This window comes from Crinia signifera, chromosome 5 (genome assembly GCF_055691185.1).
Source record: "Crinia signifera chromosome 5, ASM5569118v1, whole genome shotgun sequence".
Taxonomy (NCBI): domain Eukaryota; kingdom Metazoa; phylum Chordata; class Amphibia; order Anura; family Myobatrachidae; genus Crinia; species Crinia signifera.
In genome coordinates this window covers 336,273,335-336,287,017 of record NC_139221.1, presented here as the reverse complement: position 1 = coordinate 336,287,017, position 13,683 = coordinate 336,273,335, and the positions used below count along the sequence as shown (strand labels likewise).

General features: G+C 47.4%; 1 protein-coding gene across 2 annotated transcripts in view; it reads right to left on the bottom strand.

The window, feature by feature from the left end:
* SLC39A4 (solute carrier family 39 member 4) overlaps nucleotides 1–13,683 on the bottom strand; it is a 144,283-nt gene that overhangs the window by 15,042 nt on the left and 115,558 nt on the right. For both annotated transcript variants that reach the window (XM_083145100.1, XM_083145101.1), the window contains one exon: nucleotides 5,426–5,578. In XM_083145100.1, the coding sequence (XP_083001226.1) occupies nucleotides 5,426–5,578 (153 nt within the window). The remainder of the gene's footprint in view (nucleotides 1–5,425; nucleotides 5,579–13,683) is intronic.

Sequence of the window (13,683 nt, the reverse complement as noted above, 5' to 3'; positions counted from 1 at the left end):
CCTAGCACGGCGCCCATCGCGGGCATCGCGGCCATCAAATGCACTAAAAAAATGGGTGCGACGCGATGCCTGCGATGCCCGCGATTTCCCATAGGGAACAATGTTAAAAGTGTGATTGGACGCGATTTTACTGTTCAATGCCTCAATGCCCGCAATTTTTCCATAGAAAACAATGTTAAATGGGGCACAGAGCCCTAATACTCCCCCTGAAGTCTGAAATGGCCCCCACAATTGTTAACGCCACCCCACGATCAACGTGAACCCGAAGCGTGGCGAGCGCAGCGAGCCCGCTAGGGGCGGCGGTACGCGTCATCCGACCTTTTCATACCCCCACTATCCACGTCGGCGTGGAGTTGAGAATAGAATAGCGCAGCGAGCCACCGAGCCCGAAGCGTGGCGAGGGGACGCGGATACCTTCACAGGTAAACGCGTCCCTTCGCGGGCTTCACAGGTATCCGCGTCCCCTCGCGGGGCTCGCCACGCTTCGGGCTCGGTGGCTCGCTGCGCTCGCCACACTATTCTATTCTCAACTCCACGCCGACGTGGATAGTGGGGGTATGAAAAGGTCGGAGGACGCGTACCGCCGCCCCTCGCGGGCTCGCTGCGCTCGCCACGCTTCGGGTTCACGTTGATCGTGGGGTGGCGTTAACAATTGTGGGGGCCATTTCAGACTTCAGGGGGAGTATTAGGGCTCTGTGCCCCATTTAACATTGTTTCCTATGGAAAAATCGCGGGCATTGAGGCATTGAACAGTAAAATCGCGTCCAATCACACTTTTAACATTGATCCCTATGGGAAATCGCGGGCATCGCGTCGCACCCGTTTTTTTAGTGCATGCGATGGCCGCGATGCCCGCGATTTTTTACCCCCGATGACCGCGATGGACATCGTGGGCGCCGTTCTAGGTAAAGAGTACCGACTTATTAAAAAGGGTTTAGATACCCAGAATGTAGCTGCCCATATCAAGAAAGTACATGAGTATAAAATTTAACACCTGGGGTGTTCAAATCTCCAGTTTTTTTTAAATCGGCAATCATTTACACTTTCATTTACAGTTTGATTTTCATTTACATAAAATCAAACTGGTTTTGCGGTGTAAATGATTGCTGCTTTAAAAAAAAAATTAAGATTTCTTACCAAATCTCTCACTTTCTGCTTCTCTCAACCCTATTACATTTCACCCCTGGCCTCCTTTTGAGGAGTTAAGATCATAAAACCAAATAATAACAACATAGACCATATATTCTCTCAGGTTGAAATGAAAACCATCTATAATTTTTAGAATCACGGGGTCTTAACGCAGATTTCAAATTATTTTTTTTTTTGTGAAATACCTGTTGCTGTAACATGTCTTTCCAGTAATTCTTATTATTGATTTTTTGTTTTGCTGTTTTTCTCATTGTATACTGATCTGAAGACATTATCTACTAGAAAATGGAGTCTGTATATATGCATTTACACCTAAGGATTCTCATCCCCGGTAAAATGAGAGAGCCACCGAAAAATGGAACTTCCGTGTTTGCGTTCCAGCAGGTGTGATCTGCGTTCCAAAGACTGTAAGAGGACGTAAAGGTCACTTCCGTTTCCAGTAAAAAGCATGTGGACTGTGGGACAACACATACCCACGTTTTGGTGCAATTAATCTGGTGGCACACAGAAAAAATGGCCACCAGACTACGTGAATGTATTATCAAATTTTGTGGGGATGTCAAATATTGTTTGTGTAATTGTTTAAGAATAGTCAGATAACTATATGTATTGGAATAGGATTGTTTATTGGATGTATTTGTATTTTATTTACATTTAAGTGGAGAAATCCAGTCCAGGTTTTAATTTTTACAAAATTTTACATGTAATGCATTCTGGGTATAAATATGTGCCCAGTTACTTACACCTTCATACCATGCGTTGGTAAATTGGAGGTTCAACTTCCTGATTTGGAGCCCAATTTCCTGACCTTCCATCACAGGACATCCACCCCATCTTATCCTGGGTGAGCTGAAGTGTGAACTTGTTGGGATTCCCATATCAGGAGGATTCTTTTTAATTGTTTTAAGTTTTTTTATCTTTGTCTGTGGGGTTTGTTTGTCATCCCCTTTATTATATAAAGTCTGGAAGTCCCCTGGATCCAGTATTCTTATATGGTCTGGTGGATGACAGCTGGATGTAAAGAAACCTTTCAAGGAATATACTGTAGGGCACCTTATACAGGTGAGATCTTTAACACATGGGAAGAGTGTGAGACCGGATGGACCAAAAATGGTGATGTGTTTTGGAGCAAACATCTGATTGTCTCCTCCCTTCTTGTTTTCCATACCCCATGTGATTTGCCTATGGGATACATATATTGAACGAGAGGATATATTTACTTGTGAACAGCATACAGAAACAGTGCACCAGTGTCCGCCATTTGTGCCTCAGCTCATAGGTCAGTTATTTATGCCCTAGCCAGCCAGATCAGTGTGTGCAATGTGTGTGTGTGTGTGTGTGTGTGTGGGGGGGGGGGGTCTATTCATGTAGCGTTGTGAAGGTATGATGTAATGTAGGGCTGATGGGGTACTAATAATCTATATTATAGGGCCTATTAATACAATATACACTGCACAAAAAAAATAAAGGGAACACTAACATAACACATCCTGGATCTGAATGAATTCAATATTCTTATTAAATACTTTGTTCTTTACATAGTTGAATGTGCTGACAACAAAATCACACAAAAATGATCAATGGAAATCAAATGTATTAACCCATGGGGGTCTGGATTTGGAGCCCTCCTCAAAATTAAAGTGGAAAATCACACTACAGGCTGATCCAACTTTGATTTAATGTCCTTAAAACAAGTGAAAATGAGGCTCAGTAGTGTGTGTGGCCTCCACGTGCCTGTATGACCTCCCTACAACGCCTGGGCATGCTCCTGATGAGGTGGCGGATGGTCTCCTGAGGGATCTCCTCCCAGACCTGGACTAAAGCATCCGCCAACTCCTGGACAGTCTGTGGTGCAATGTGGCGTTGGTGGATGGAGCAAGACATAATGTGACAGAGTTGCTCAATTGGATTCAGGTCTGGGGAACGGGCGGCCAGTCCATAGCATCAATGCCTTCATCTTGCAGGAACTGCTGACACACTCCAGCCACATGAGGTCTAGCAATGTCTTGCATTAGGAGGAACCCAGGGCCAACCGCACCTGCATATGGTCTCACAAGGGGTCTGAGGATCTCATCTTGGTACCTAATAGCAGTCAGGCTACCTCTGGCGAGCACATGGAGGGCTGTACGGCCCCCCAAAGAAATACCACCCCACACCATTACTGACCCACTGCCAAACCGGTCATGCTGGAGGATGTTGCAGGCAGCAGAACGTTCTCCTTGGCGGCTCCAGACTCACGTGGTCAGTGTGAACATGCTTTCATCTGTGAGGAGCACAGGGCGCCAGTGGCGAATTTGCCAATCTTGGTGTTCTCTGGCAAATGCCAAACATCCTGCACGGTGTTCAGCTATAAGCACAACCCCCACCTGTGGACGTTGATCCATCATACCACATACCTCATACCACCCTCATGGATGTTTCTGACCGTTTGAGTAGACACATGCACATTTGTGGCCTGCAGGAGGTCATTTTGCAGGGCTCTGGCAGCGCTCCTCCTTATCCTCCTTGCACAAAGGCGAAGGTAGCGGTCTTGCTGCTGGGTTGTTGCCCTCCTACGGCCTCCTCCACGTCTCCTGATACTGGCCTGTCTCCTGGTAGCGCCTCCATGCTCTGGACACTACGCTGACAGACACAGCAAACATTCTTGCCACAGCTCGCATTGATGTGCCATCCTGGATGAGCTGCACTACCTGAGCCACTTGTGTGGGTTGTAGACTCCGTCTCATGCTACCACTAGAGTGACAGCACCGCCAGCTTTCACAAGTGACCAAAACCGCAGCCAGAAAGCATAGGAGCTGAGAAGTGGTCTGTGGTCACCACCTGCAGAACAACTCCTTTATTGAGGGGGTCTTGCTAATTGCTGATTGTCAATCAGTGTTGCTTCCTAAGTGGACAGTGTGATATCACAGAGGTGTGATTGACTTGGAGTTACATTGTGTTGTTTGTGTTCCCTTTATTTTTTTGAGCAGTGTATTTACACATAAGGTAAGATTGGGACAATGAGCCTAATTATTAAATGTGAATAGATTTGGATTTGTTGAGTGTGGGGGAGTGGTCTAATAACTAAAGTTGGCTTTATGTCTGGACAGCTCGGAGGGGTCCGGAAGCCTTATCGTTATACGTAGGTGGAGTAGGGAAGGACTAAAGTGTTAATTCTTAGCTTAGTTATGTGGCCATTCATGTCCATTCCTCCACCCCAGGATCTAGCCATTTAGCAGCTGGGCTTATTATACCTGCTGGAATATGTGTGTACCAGTAGCGGTGGTATGGCAGAGTGATTGCGCACACCAGTGGATTGGGTCCATGAACAACTGAGCACTTAACAAATGGTATGGCATAAATAGTAGCAATGTGATTGTACAGCTGTAATCACAGGTATGCATGGACCAGCGCCAGAGCAGGAGCAGACAGGTCACCAGCCGGTGATAGTATCTGAGTCCAGGACACAAGTGAAGTAGAAAGTGTGTTACTCTCACCAATGCCCTAATACAGTGGTAAGATGGCCACTTTGCATGTGGGGTAATAGGGTTGGTGCCCATCTTGATTAAGGATTTGAAGCCTCCCTTTAGGAATCTTAGTATCGAGTATGCACCAATCAACAATACCCCAGCTAGGGGTGGGTTAATGCATTTCAATGAATTGCAAGATAAATTCACAATGAAAAGGGTACTTATGTAGTATCTGGGCTGCCGATTTTGTGATTGTATGCCTTACCTTAAGGCATACAATCAGATGCGATGCGATTCGATGCGATTTTGCATAGGATTCAATGTTAAGAAGGTCCTGTTCATTTCCCCACTATCCAAGTGGGCATAGAGTTGATTTTATATAGCGTGGCGAGCGCAGCGAGCCACCGAGCCCGAAGCGTGGCGAGCGAAGCGTGGCGAGAAAAGGCATATTTCTTAAAAAGTATTCTGTGGCCCCTCGCGGGGCTCACTACGCTCGCCACGCTTCGGGCTCGGTGGCTCGCTGCGCTCGCCACAGGTTTATATCCAACTCCATGCCCACTTGGATAGTGGGGAAAGGAAAAGGACCCCTTTTTCCCATTGAATTCTATGTTAAAATGGACTCAGACCATTTTAACATTGAATCCTATGGAAAAATCTTGACCATCGCATCGCATACGATTTGGTCGCATGCGATGCGATGCGATCCGATCCGATTTCTAAATCGGACGCCCAGATACTACATAAGTACCATGAAAAGTTGCAGGAATTGCTCAGCAATGTCTGGGTAAATATTGCCCAGTGATTTGCCCCTACGACTCAGCACTTACCCAGTTCATGCGGGAGCTCATGGCACAGAACCGCCAGAGATGTGGCTAGACCAGTTTTCCAGGATGTTGAGAATGCAGCTCCCATAGCCAGACCATCTGCAAAATTATGTATTGCATCCCCTATAGTGATCATATAGGGGAGCATCTGCAACTCTGCAAGGATTGGGGACACAAAGAGGAAATTAGTGGCTGTCACGGTCCTACCAGTTGCACCTCAAGATATATCAATCTGAACAGCACCGGCCGTGACTTAAGGTTCACTTTGGGCATACGGGTCCCCTATATAAGGTATGCCGCCACCAGCAAAGCCTGGTTTAGCGCTTCCAAATTGCGCAAGGTATGCTTTGATCACACCTGACCACATTATACAATATAAAAAGGTTGTAGCATTACCCGCCCTAGGCGTTGATCCTAAGAACACAGATTCAGGACTAGAAATATGAATTATTTATTCCAAGAATACTTCAGAGCTTTAGTTACAGAAATAGTTACAAAGATATTTTAAGAGCACACACAGTGGAGGAGGTTCCAGAAGGTGGACCCAGCCTGTGGTCATGTTTTACTGAGCTCTCTGCTCTCCCTGGCAGTGGAACCCTGCTTCCACCCACATTTGCTGGGAGTAGCGCACCCCCCACACACCCAGGGGTGTGGGAGATAGCGGTGGGTAAGGTGAGCAGTGCCCCGGCTCCCCACCATCCTCTTACCCCAGAGTCCAGGCACGAATACGAGTGCCGCTGCCCGTGGACAGCGCCATCTTGGTCCCGGCCGGGCATCCTCTCCGCCTTCTCCCCCCCTGACTACCTGCGTCTGCCGCCCGTGTGCTGCTGGCGGCCCGTGGACGGCTGTGCTGCTGCTGCCACTGCCAGCCGAGAGCACCAGAGCTCCAGATCCACAGCTGAGCGGGTGCTCCTACGCCAGACTCCTAGCGGCCGCCATTTTGGATTCGGCGGCCGTTCTCTCCTGCCCTGCCTGCGGTCCTGGGCACTGCTGGGGGTCTGTTGATAGCCTTTCAATAAAAAGGTTTAATATTCACTTTTTCTGTCATTTATTTACATTTATATTGTCCTTATCTAGTCTGTTGCCTTCTGTTGCTCTCCGTGATCTGTTATTTTATGTATAAAAACCAATGAGGGGTGAGATTTAATAGGATGAGAGATTTAGAAAGTGAGAGATTTGGTGAGAAATCTCCAGTTTTTTTAAAGCGGCAATCATTTACACTTCAAAATAAAACTGGTTTAGCAGTGTAAATGATTGCCACTTTAAAAAAACTGGAGATTTCTCACCAAATCTCTCACTTTCTGAATCTCTCATCCTATTAAATCTCACCCGAGGTGTTTTTAGTTACACAGGTGCACCACCTTTTCTAATTGAATTCTGGTATATAAACCCTCAACTGCCCAGCAGCCTTACAACCTTTGAAAAAGCTGTCCTTGGATGACAGCAAAATACGTCAGGAGCTGCTACACTCATCTGCCCCCAACTGCCACTTTATGCATTTGCACATTGCACTTTATCCTGGGATCCAACCAGCCGCCCCCACCAGTGGACCGTGTTTTGCAATTCCAGCTTTACAAGTGGACTTTTCCTCATGTTCCAACAATAAAGGGATGACAAGGCTTATATGCTATCCTAAAAGGATTTAAAGATCACCCAGAGGAACCCACCAAAGAACTGCATCGGTAAATATACTCTACCATCTAACATCTATTGGATTGGGGAAACACACAATCCCCTGCCTATTGACTGGTCCTTTGTTTCACCAACTGGCGGCACAAATAGGAGCGGATCCCCCCCCCCCCCCCCCCAAAAAAAAAAAAAAGCATTGTAATAAGTGGGCAGTGAGCATTGTTTTTAACACTTTTTATTTTTATAAATTTAAATATGTATGTGTACAATTAAAAAGTTATTTTGATCTACAAAATCCTCATTGGTTTAGCGCTACCTCTTTTCCTACTTTTCTTCCTTGTTTTTTGGGACCCACTCAGTCCCATCGGTAGCTGCTTTACAAAACACCCCTTGCCAGCGCACATCCAGCTACTCAGTAGCTCCAGCCCTTTCCTGTTGATAGCGGGGACAGATCCCGCTGACTTCACCTACAGCCCCAACTACTGAATGCTGCCGGGTGGGTAAACCCCCCTCCCCGCCACCATTTTGTTTTTGCATGCATACAATAAATAAATAAATAAATAAAACACAGTACATCCTCCTTCCCTCCCCCTGCTGTCTTCTACCAGAGGCATCTAAAACGCTGATTGCAGCCTCTGGGTGGACCAGTTACACTACCATGCCCACAAGATTGTAACGCTTGAGGATTGGGCGGTCCGGCTAGCCCACTAGAGCTTCACAGCCGCATTCCATGAAAACTAATCTCACCATAGTTTCCCGGAATGTGGAGGGCCTTAACACCCCTCTCAAAAGGAAAAAGGTTCTGTCTCACTTACGCAAATTTCGTCCAGACATTATCTTTCTCCAAGAGACTCACTGGAAAGCCTCTGACCCAAATACCCTCAGAGACAAATGGATTGGGGAATGTAAGTCGGCCTCTTTTCTCACTAAGTCTAGGGGAGTTCTGATCATTTTTAGGAAATCCCTCAATTACTCCATACTGTCGGATTGGTCTGACACAGATGGGAGGTTCCTCTTCCTGAAGGCCTCTGTTGAAGGCAAACTATATACGTTAGCTTGTATTTATGCCCCCCAGGCCACAGTAATGACTTTTTTTCTGATCTTTACACTAATTTGCAGGAGTGGGCAGAGGGCACTATACTGAAAGGTGGTGACTTCAATGCAATCCTGGACCCTCAGCTAGATATTACGACCCGCCCAGATAGGCCCACTGGAAATAGACATATCCCCCGACCCTTTCCCTATTGATTGACGCCCTTCACCTAATAGACCCCTGGCGCTGCTTAAACCCCATGGCTACGGAATACACCTTTTACTTCCACCCCCACTGCTCCTTTTCTAGGTTAGATTATTGGCTTCTGGATGACTCCTCCCTTCAAAGACTTGAAGACTCTGCCATTTCGGACATCCTCATATCTGACCATGTCCCTATTATCTTGAAATTGACCTTAGATACCTCTATTAAAGTTGAAGTCCTTCAACTGGCGCTTTCCAGACCATCTTAACAATTCCCTAGATTTTAAAAACCTCTGGAAACAATCCTACCTTAATTATGTCACTGACAATAGTATCCACAGCGAGGATATCAATCTATTTAGGCAGGCCTCCAAGCCAGTCCTTGGAGGACATATTTTAGCCTATGTCTCCTCCCGAAAGAAAAAGTATCAACTTAGGCTCAGTCAGGCCTCCGCAGTGGTCTCCTCTACCTACTCCCGATTGTTAGCATCTCCATCTGACCTGACCCGCTCCTTATATAAGGATGCTAATTCAGCCTATGATATCATAGTAACGGAACGGGCTAACATCAATCTTCAATTTATGAAAAATAAATACTTTAGGCGGGGCAACTGCCGGGTAAATTGCTGGCAAATCTGGTTAAAGTGCCCATGGGCCATAAACCTATCTCCTCAAAAAAAAACCAGACACGGTGACATTGCTACTGACCAGGACCAGATTACCACGACCTTCTTGTCTTATTTTGAATCCCTATACCAAGCCCCCCCAACACATCCAATTAATATATCACTATTTCTACAACAGGCCCAATTACCCCAGCTTTCTTCTAAACATAGAGAATCTTTAATGTCACCCATTACTGAGGGTGAAGTCGAAAACATTATTAAATCATTACCTCTGCATAAGGCTCCGGGCCCGGATTGTCTTTCGGCCTCATACTTTAACGAAGCCCGAATAATGGTTATACCCAAACCCAATAAGGATCCTAACTTAGGCCCTTATTCTGGTTGGTGCGGTAATATCCGCGTGCGTTCGTGCCGCCGATGTTTTGTGTCTGCGCATGTGCAGAGCCGTCTCTGCGCATGTGCGAGCGGAACGCACGGCCACATTTCGCATGAAATGTGTACACTACGAACAGGGGGTGGAGAGGGGCGTGAAGGGCTGTTTGGGATTATTACCATATGTTTACACCCCACGTTTCTTGGGCGTTCCCATGCAAACGCTGGGCGTACGTATGGTAATGCGGCCGTGACGCACGTGTGGGGGGCGGACATATGACATTGCCGGATGTCAGCTGCCCGCCCAGATCCATGCTTTTGCACGGAGAAATGCCCGTGTAATCTGAGGTTGCGGGAGCTGCCTGGCCACTCGGTCCTGCATTCGATGGTCTGCGACCATCGAATGATGGGGGAGGTTCCCTGAGATGGAGGAGGTGTATTCATGAGAAATACACGTGCGGTCCGTTCGGACAGCTGCTTACCGCGTACGGACGGAGTTGGCGATCCGTATGGAAGGCGGGGTTTAGGATGCACGGTGCTGGCCGCATATTCGGATGCGGCCGCACCGATCAGAATAAGGGCCACAGTGTCATCCTATAGGCCCATTTCTTTTCTTAACCAGGCTGTAAAGATTTTTTACTAAACTCATTACTTCCCACCTTCAATCAATTCTCCCCTCCCTCCTGTTACCCCAGCAGACAGGGTTCCTCAGGAACCGGCACTCAGTGCATAATGTTAGGTCATTGGTATTATCAGAATTCGAAAAAGTGGGAGGTTTTAAAATAAATTACACCAAATCGTAGGCGTTGGCCTTTTTCCCAGAGGCAAAATCGGGGTGGAGCAACTCCTTTCCTATTCAATGGGCTCCCAGAGATGGAATCACATACCTCGGCATCAAAATTCCAACACACCCCTCCCAGCTTTATACACGGAACTTTGGCCCTTTATGGTCCAAAACCACAGCTGACTTCACCAAATGGACTCATTTACCTTTGTCTTACATAGGTAGATGTTATTTATACAACATGAGGCCTCAAGTTTGTTGCGAATCTTCTAAAGGAATATTACTTGACCGTCCTGACTTATACGGGTTTAAAAGATAAATATCCTCAGCTTCAGATACCACAATTTGTATACGCGCAGGTAAAGAGCTATGCTCAATCTATATTAACATCGGCTGGACCAAATGTTCCGCCTTGTGCTCTTGCACGCACGGTTAGATAGTCCCCTCTCACCCGCTCATATATATGACCTCTGCCGTAAGTGCATAGCGTTTCACCAACCTCCAAAGGCCTGACCATGAAGACCATGCTGACGACATACCAGTCATTAAATAAAAGCCTGGCGTCTACCTCCCATATGGAGATGCATCAAAAGCTTTTGCATAGATCTTACTTTACCCCAAAACTTAAATTCCTCACCGGAGGAGCCTCCAATGCTAATTGCTACAAATGCAGTAGCCCTGACGCTGACCTGGTATACCGCATGTGGTCCTGTCCCATTGTACAGTCTATTTGGTCTGAATTTCAGGAATATGTTAAATCAAACCTTAATATAGGTTCTCGCCATCTCCAAATCTTGGGTGTTTTGGTGATACTCCTCCCCAAATCCTAAATGCTTTTCCCCAGGTACTGCTTGTTAAGCTGGAAGCATAGGGGGAAATTTACCAAAATGGATTCGTAGAAAAAAGGTGTATTCCTAGGCAGAAATACACCTTTTTTTTACGACTTTGTATTTTCAGGATTTACAATCCCAAAAATACAACAATTCGTAGTCCTAAAGATGGAACATTCGTATTTGTAGTTACAAATACGAATGTCTACACCATCGATAGGATACGACAGAAATCACCATTCAAAAGAATGGTGGTTTCTGATTTACTAAGCAGCCGTACTGATAATACGGCTGCTTAGTGGTGTAAAACACCCACGCAAATACGACAGGAAAATAGAACACCATTTTCCTGTTCTATTTGCGTTTTAGCCTGCACGGATCAGTCAGATCCGTGCAGGCTGCGGTGTAAAAAAATAGAAAAAAAATGAAATATTAAAAAAAAAACGGCGTGGGGTCCCCCCCACAGCCGAAACCAGCACCAGGCTGAAGGAGCCGGGGCCGGTAATTAAAAATCAGGGAACCCGACAAATAGGGGTTCCCCGATTTTTAACAACCAGCCCCAGGCTCCAGGTCCGGGGCTGGTTCCCAAAATACGGGGGACAAAATGACTAGGGGTCCCCCGTATTTCAAGAACCAGCCCCAGACCAAACAAGCCAGCAGGGTAATGTCACAGCCGGGGGACACTTATAATATAAGGTCCCGCGGCCAAAACATTAACCCTACCGACCAGTCAGCCTGGCCAGGGGCCCTGGGGGAGTGGGGACCCCCCCAATAAAGGGGTCCCCCCCCTCCAGGACTTACCTGACCAGGCTGAAGCCTGGTGCTGTCCTCGATGCCCCTGGGCTGTGGTCACCGGGCTGATCTTGGTGTAAAAAATAGAATAAAAACCATTGTCTTTTACTGGTGAACTATGAGTCCCAGCAAGCCTCCCCCGCAAGCTGGGACTTGGAGAACCACAAGTCCCAGCCTGCGGGGCATTAAAGGGCCCGCTGGGTCTTGTAGTGCCACAGTAAAAGAAAGAGTTAAATAAACACACTGACACACGTGAAAAATAAAAGTTTAATACATACATAACACATACATACTGATACTTACCTTTCTTGATCCCGTAGGTAGCCCTGGTCCTGATGTCCTGTGTCGTCCATGTCGGCTGTCTGCGTCGTCCTCCAGGTCCATGTCGACGGTCCGTGTCGTCCTCCAGGTCCATGGCGGTGTCCGGGTCCGAAGAAATCCATGTTGGAGCTGTGGAAGGAAATCCTACTCACCTGTTCCTGCGCTGAAGAAGTCTTGTCTTGATCCGACGTAATCCAGGTAATCTTCCTGCTGTCGCCGGTCCCCGCTGTCTGCGCTGTCTCTGCATCGCGCTGAGGAGAGATGCTGAAGTTTCATATTCGGCGCCTCTCCTCAGACTGAATTCTATTGGCCGCCTAGCGGGCCAATCAGGAGCCGACTTTCTCGGCTCCTGATTGGCCTGCTAGGCGGCCAATAGAATTCAGTCTGAGGAGAGGTGCCGAATATGAAACATCTCAGCATCTCTCCTCAGCGCGATGCACGGACAGCGCAGACAGCGGGGACCGGCGACAGCAGGAAGATTACCTGGATTACGTCGGATCAAGACAAGACTTCTTCAGCGCAGGAACAGGTGAGTAGGATTTCCTTCCACAGCTCCAACATGGATTTCTTCGGACCCGGACACCGCCATGGACCTGGAGGACGACACGGACCGTCGACATGGACCTGGAGGACGACGCAGACAGCCGACATGGACGACACAGGACATCAGGACCAGGGCTACCTACGGGATCAAGAAAGGTAAGTATCAGTATGTATGTGTTATGTATGTATTAAACTTTTATTTTTCACGTGTGTCAGTGTGTTTATTTAACTCTTTCTTTTACTGTGGCACTACAAGACCCAGCGGGCCCTTTAATGCCCCGCAGGCTGGGACTTGTGGTTCTCCAAGTCCCAGCTTGCGGGGGAGGCTTGCTGGGACTCATAGTTCACCAGTAAAAGACAATGGTTTTTATTCTATTTTTTACACCAAGATCAGCCCGGTGACCACAGCCCAGGGGCATCGAGGACAGCACCAGGCTTCAGCCTGGTCAGGTAAGTCCTGGAGGGGGGGGACCCCTTTATTGGGGGGGTCCCCACTCCCCCAGGGCCCCTGGCCAGGCTGACTGGTCGGTAGGGTTAATGTTTTGGCCGCGGGACCTTATATTATAAGTGTCCCCCGGCTGTGACATTACCCTGCTGGCTTGTTTGGTCTGGGGCTGGTTCTTGAAATACGGGGGACCCCTAGTCATTTTGTCCCCCGTATTTTGGGAACCAGCCCCGGACCTGGAGCCTGGGGCTGGTTGTTAAAAATCGGGGAACCCCTATTTGTCGGGTTCCCTGATTTTTAATTACCGGCCCCGGCTCCTTCAGCCTGGTGCTGGTTATGGCTGTGGGGGGGACCCCACGCCGTTTTTTTTTTAAATTTATTTATTTTTCTATTTTTTTTTACACATTGCAGCCTGCACGGATCTGACTGATCCGTGCAGACTGCTAGAAATAATTCGTATTAGCGGCCGTATATACGGCCGCTAATACGAATTCCTACGACATCGGTGGGTTACAAAGCAGTCGTATATGACTGCTTTGTAAATCCCCCTCCGGAACACGACTTTGCATACGACTTAAACAGTCGTATGCAGTCGTAGGGAAAATACCAATACGAAAAACTAGGTTTTTCATATTGGTAAATTTCCCCCTTTGTCAGAATGGATCTCCCCAACCCCCTCCTCC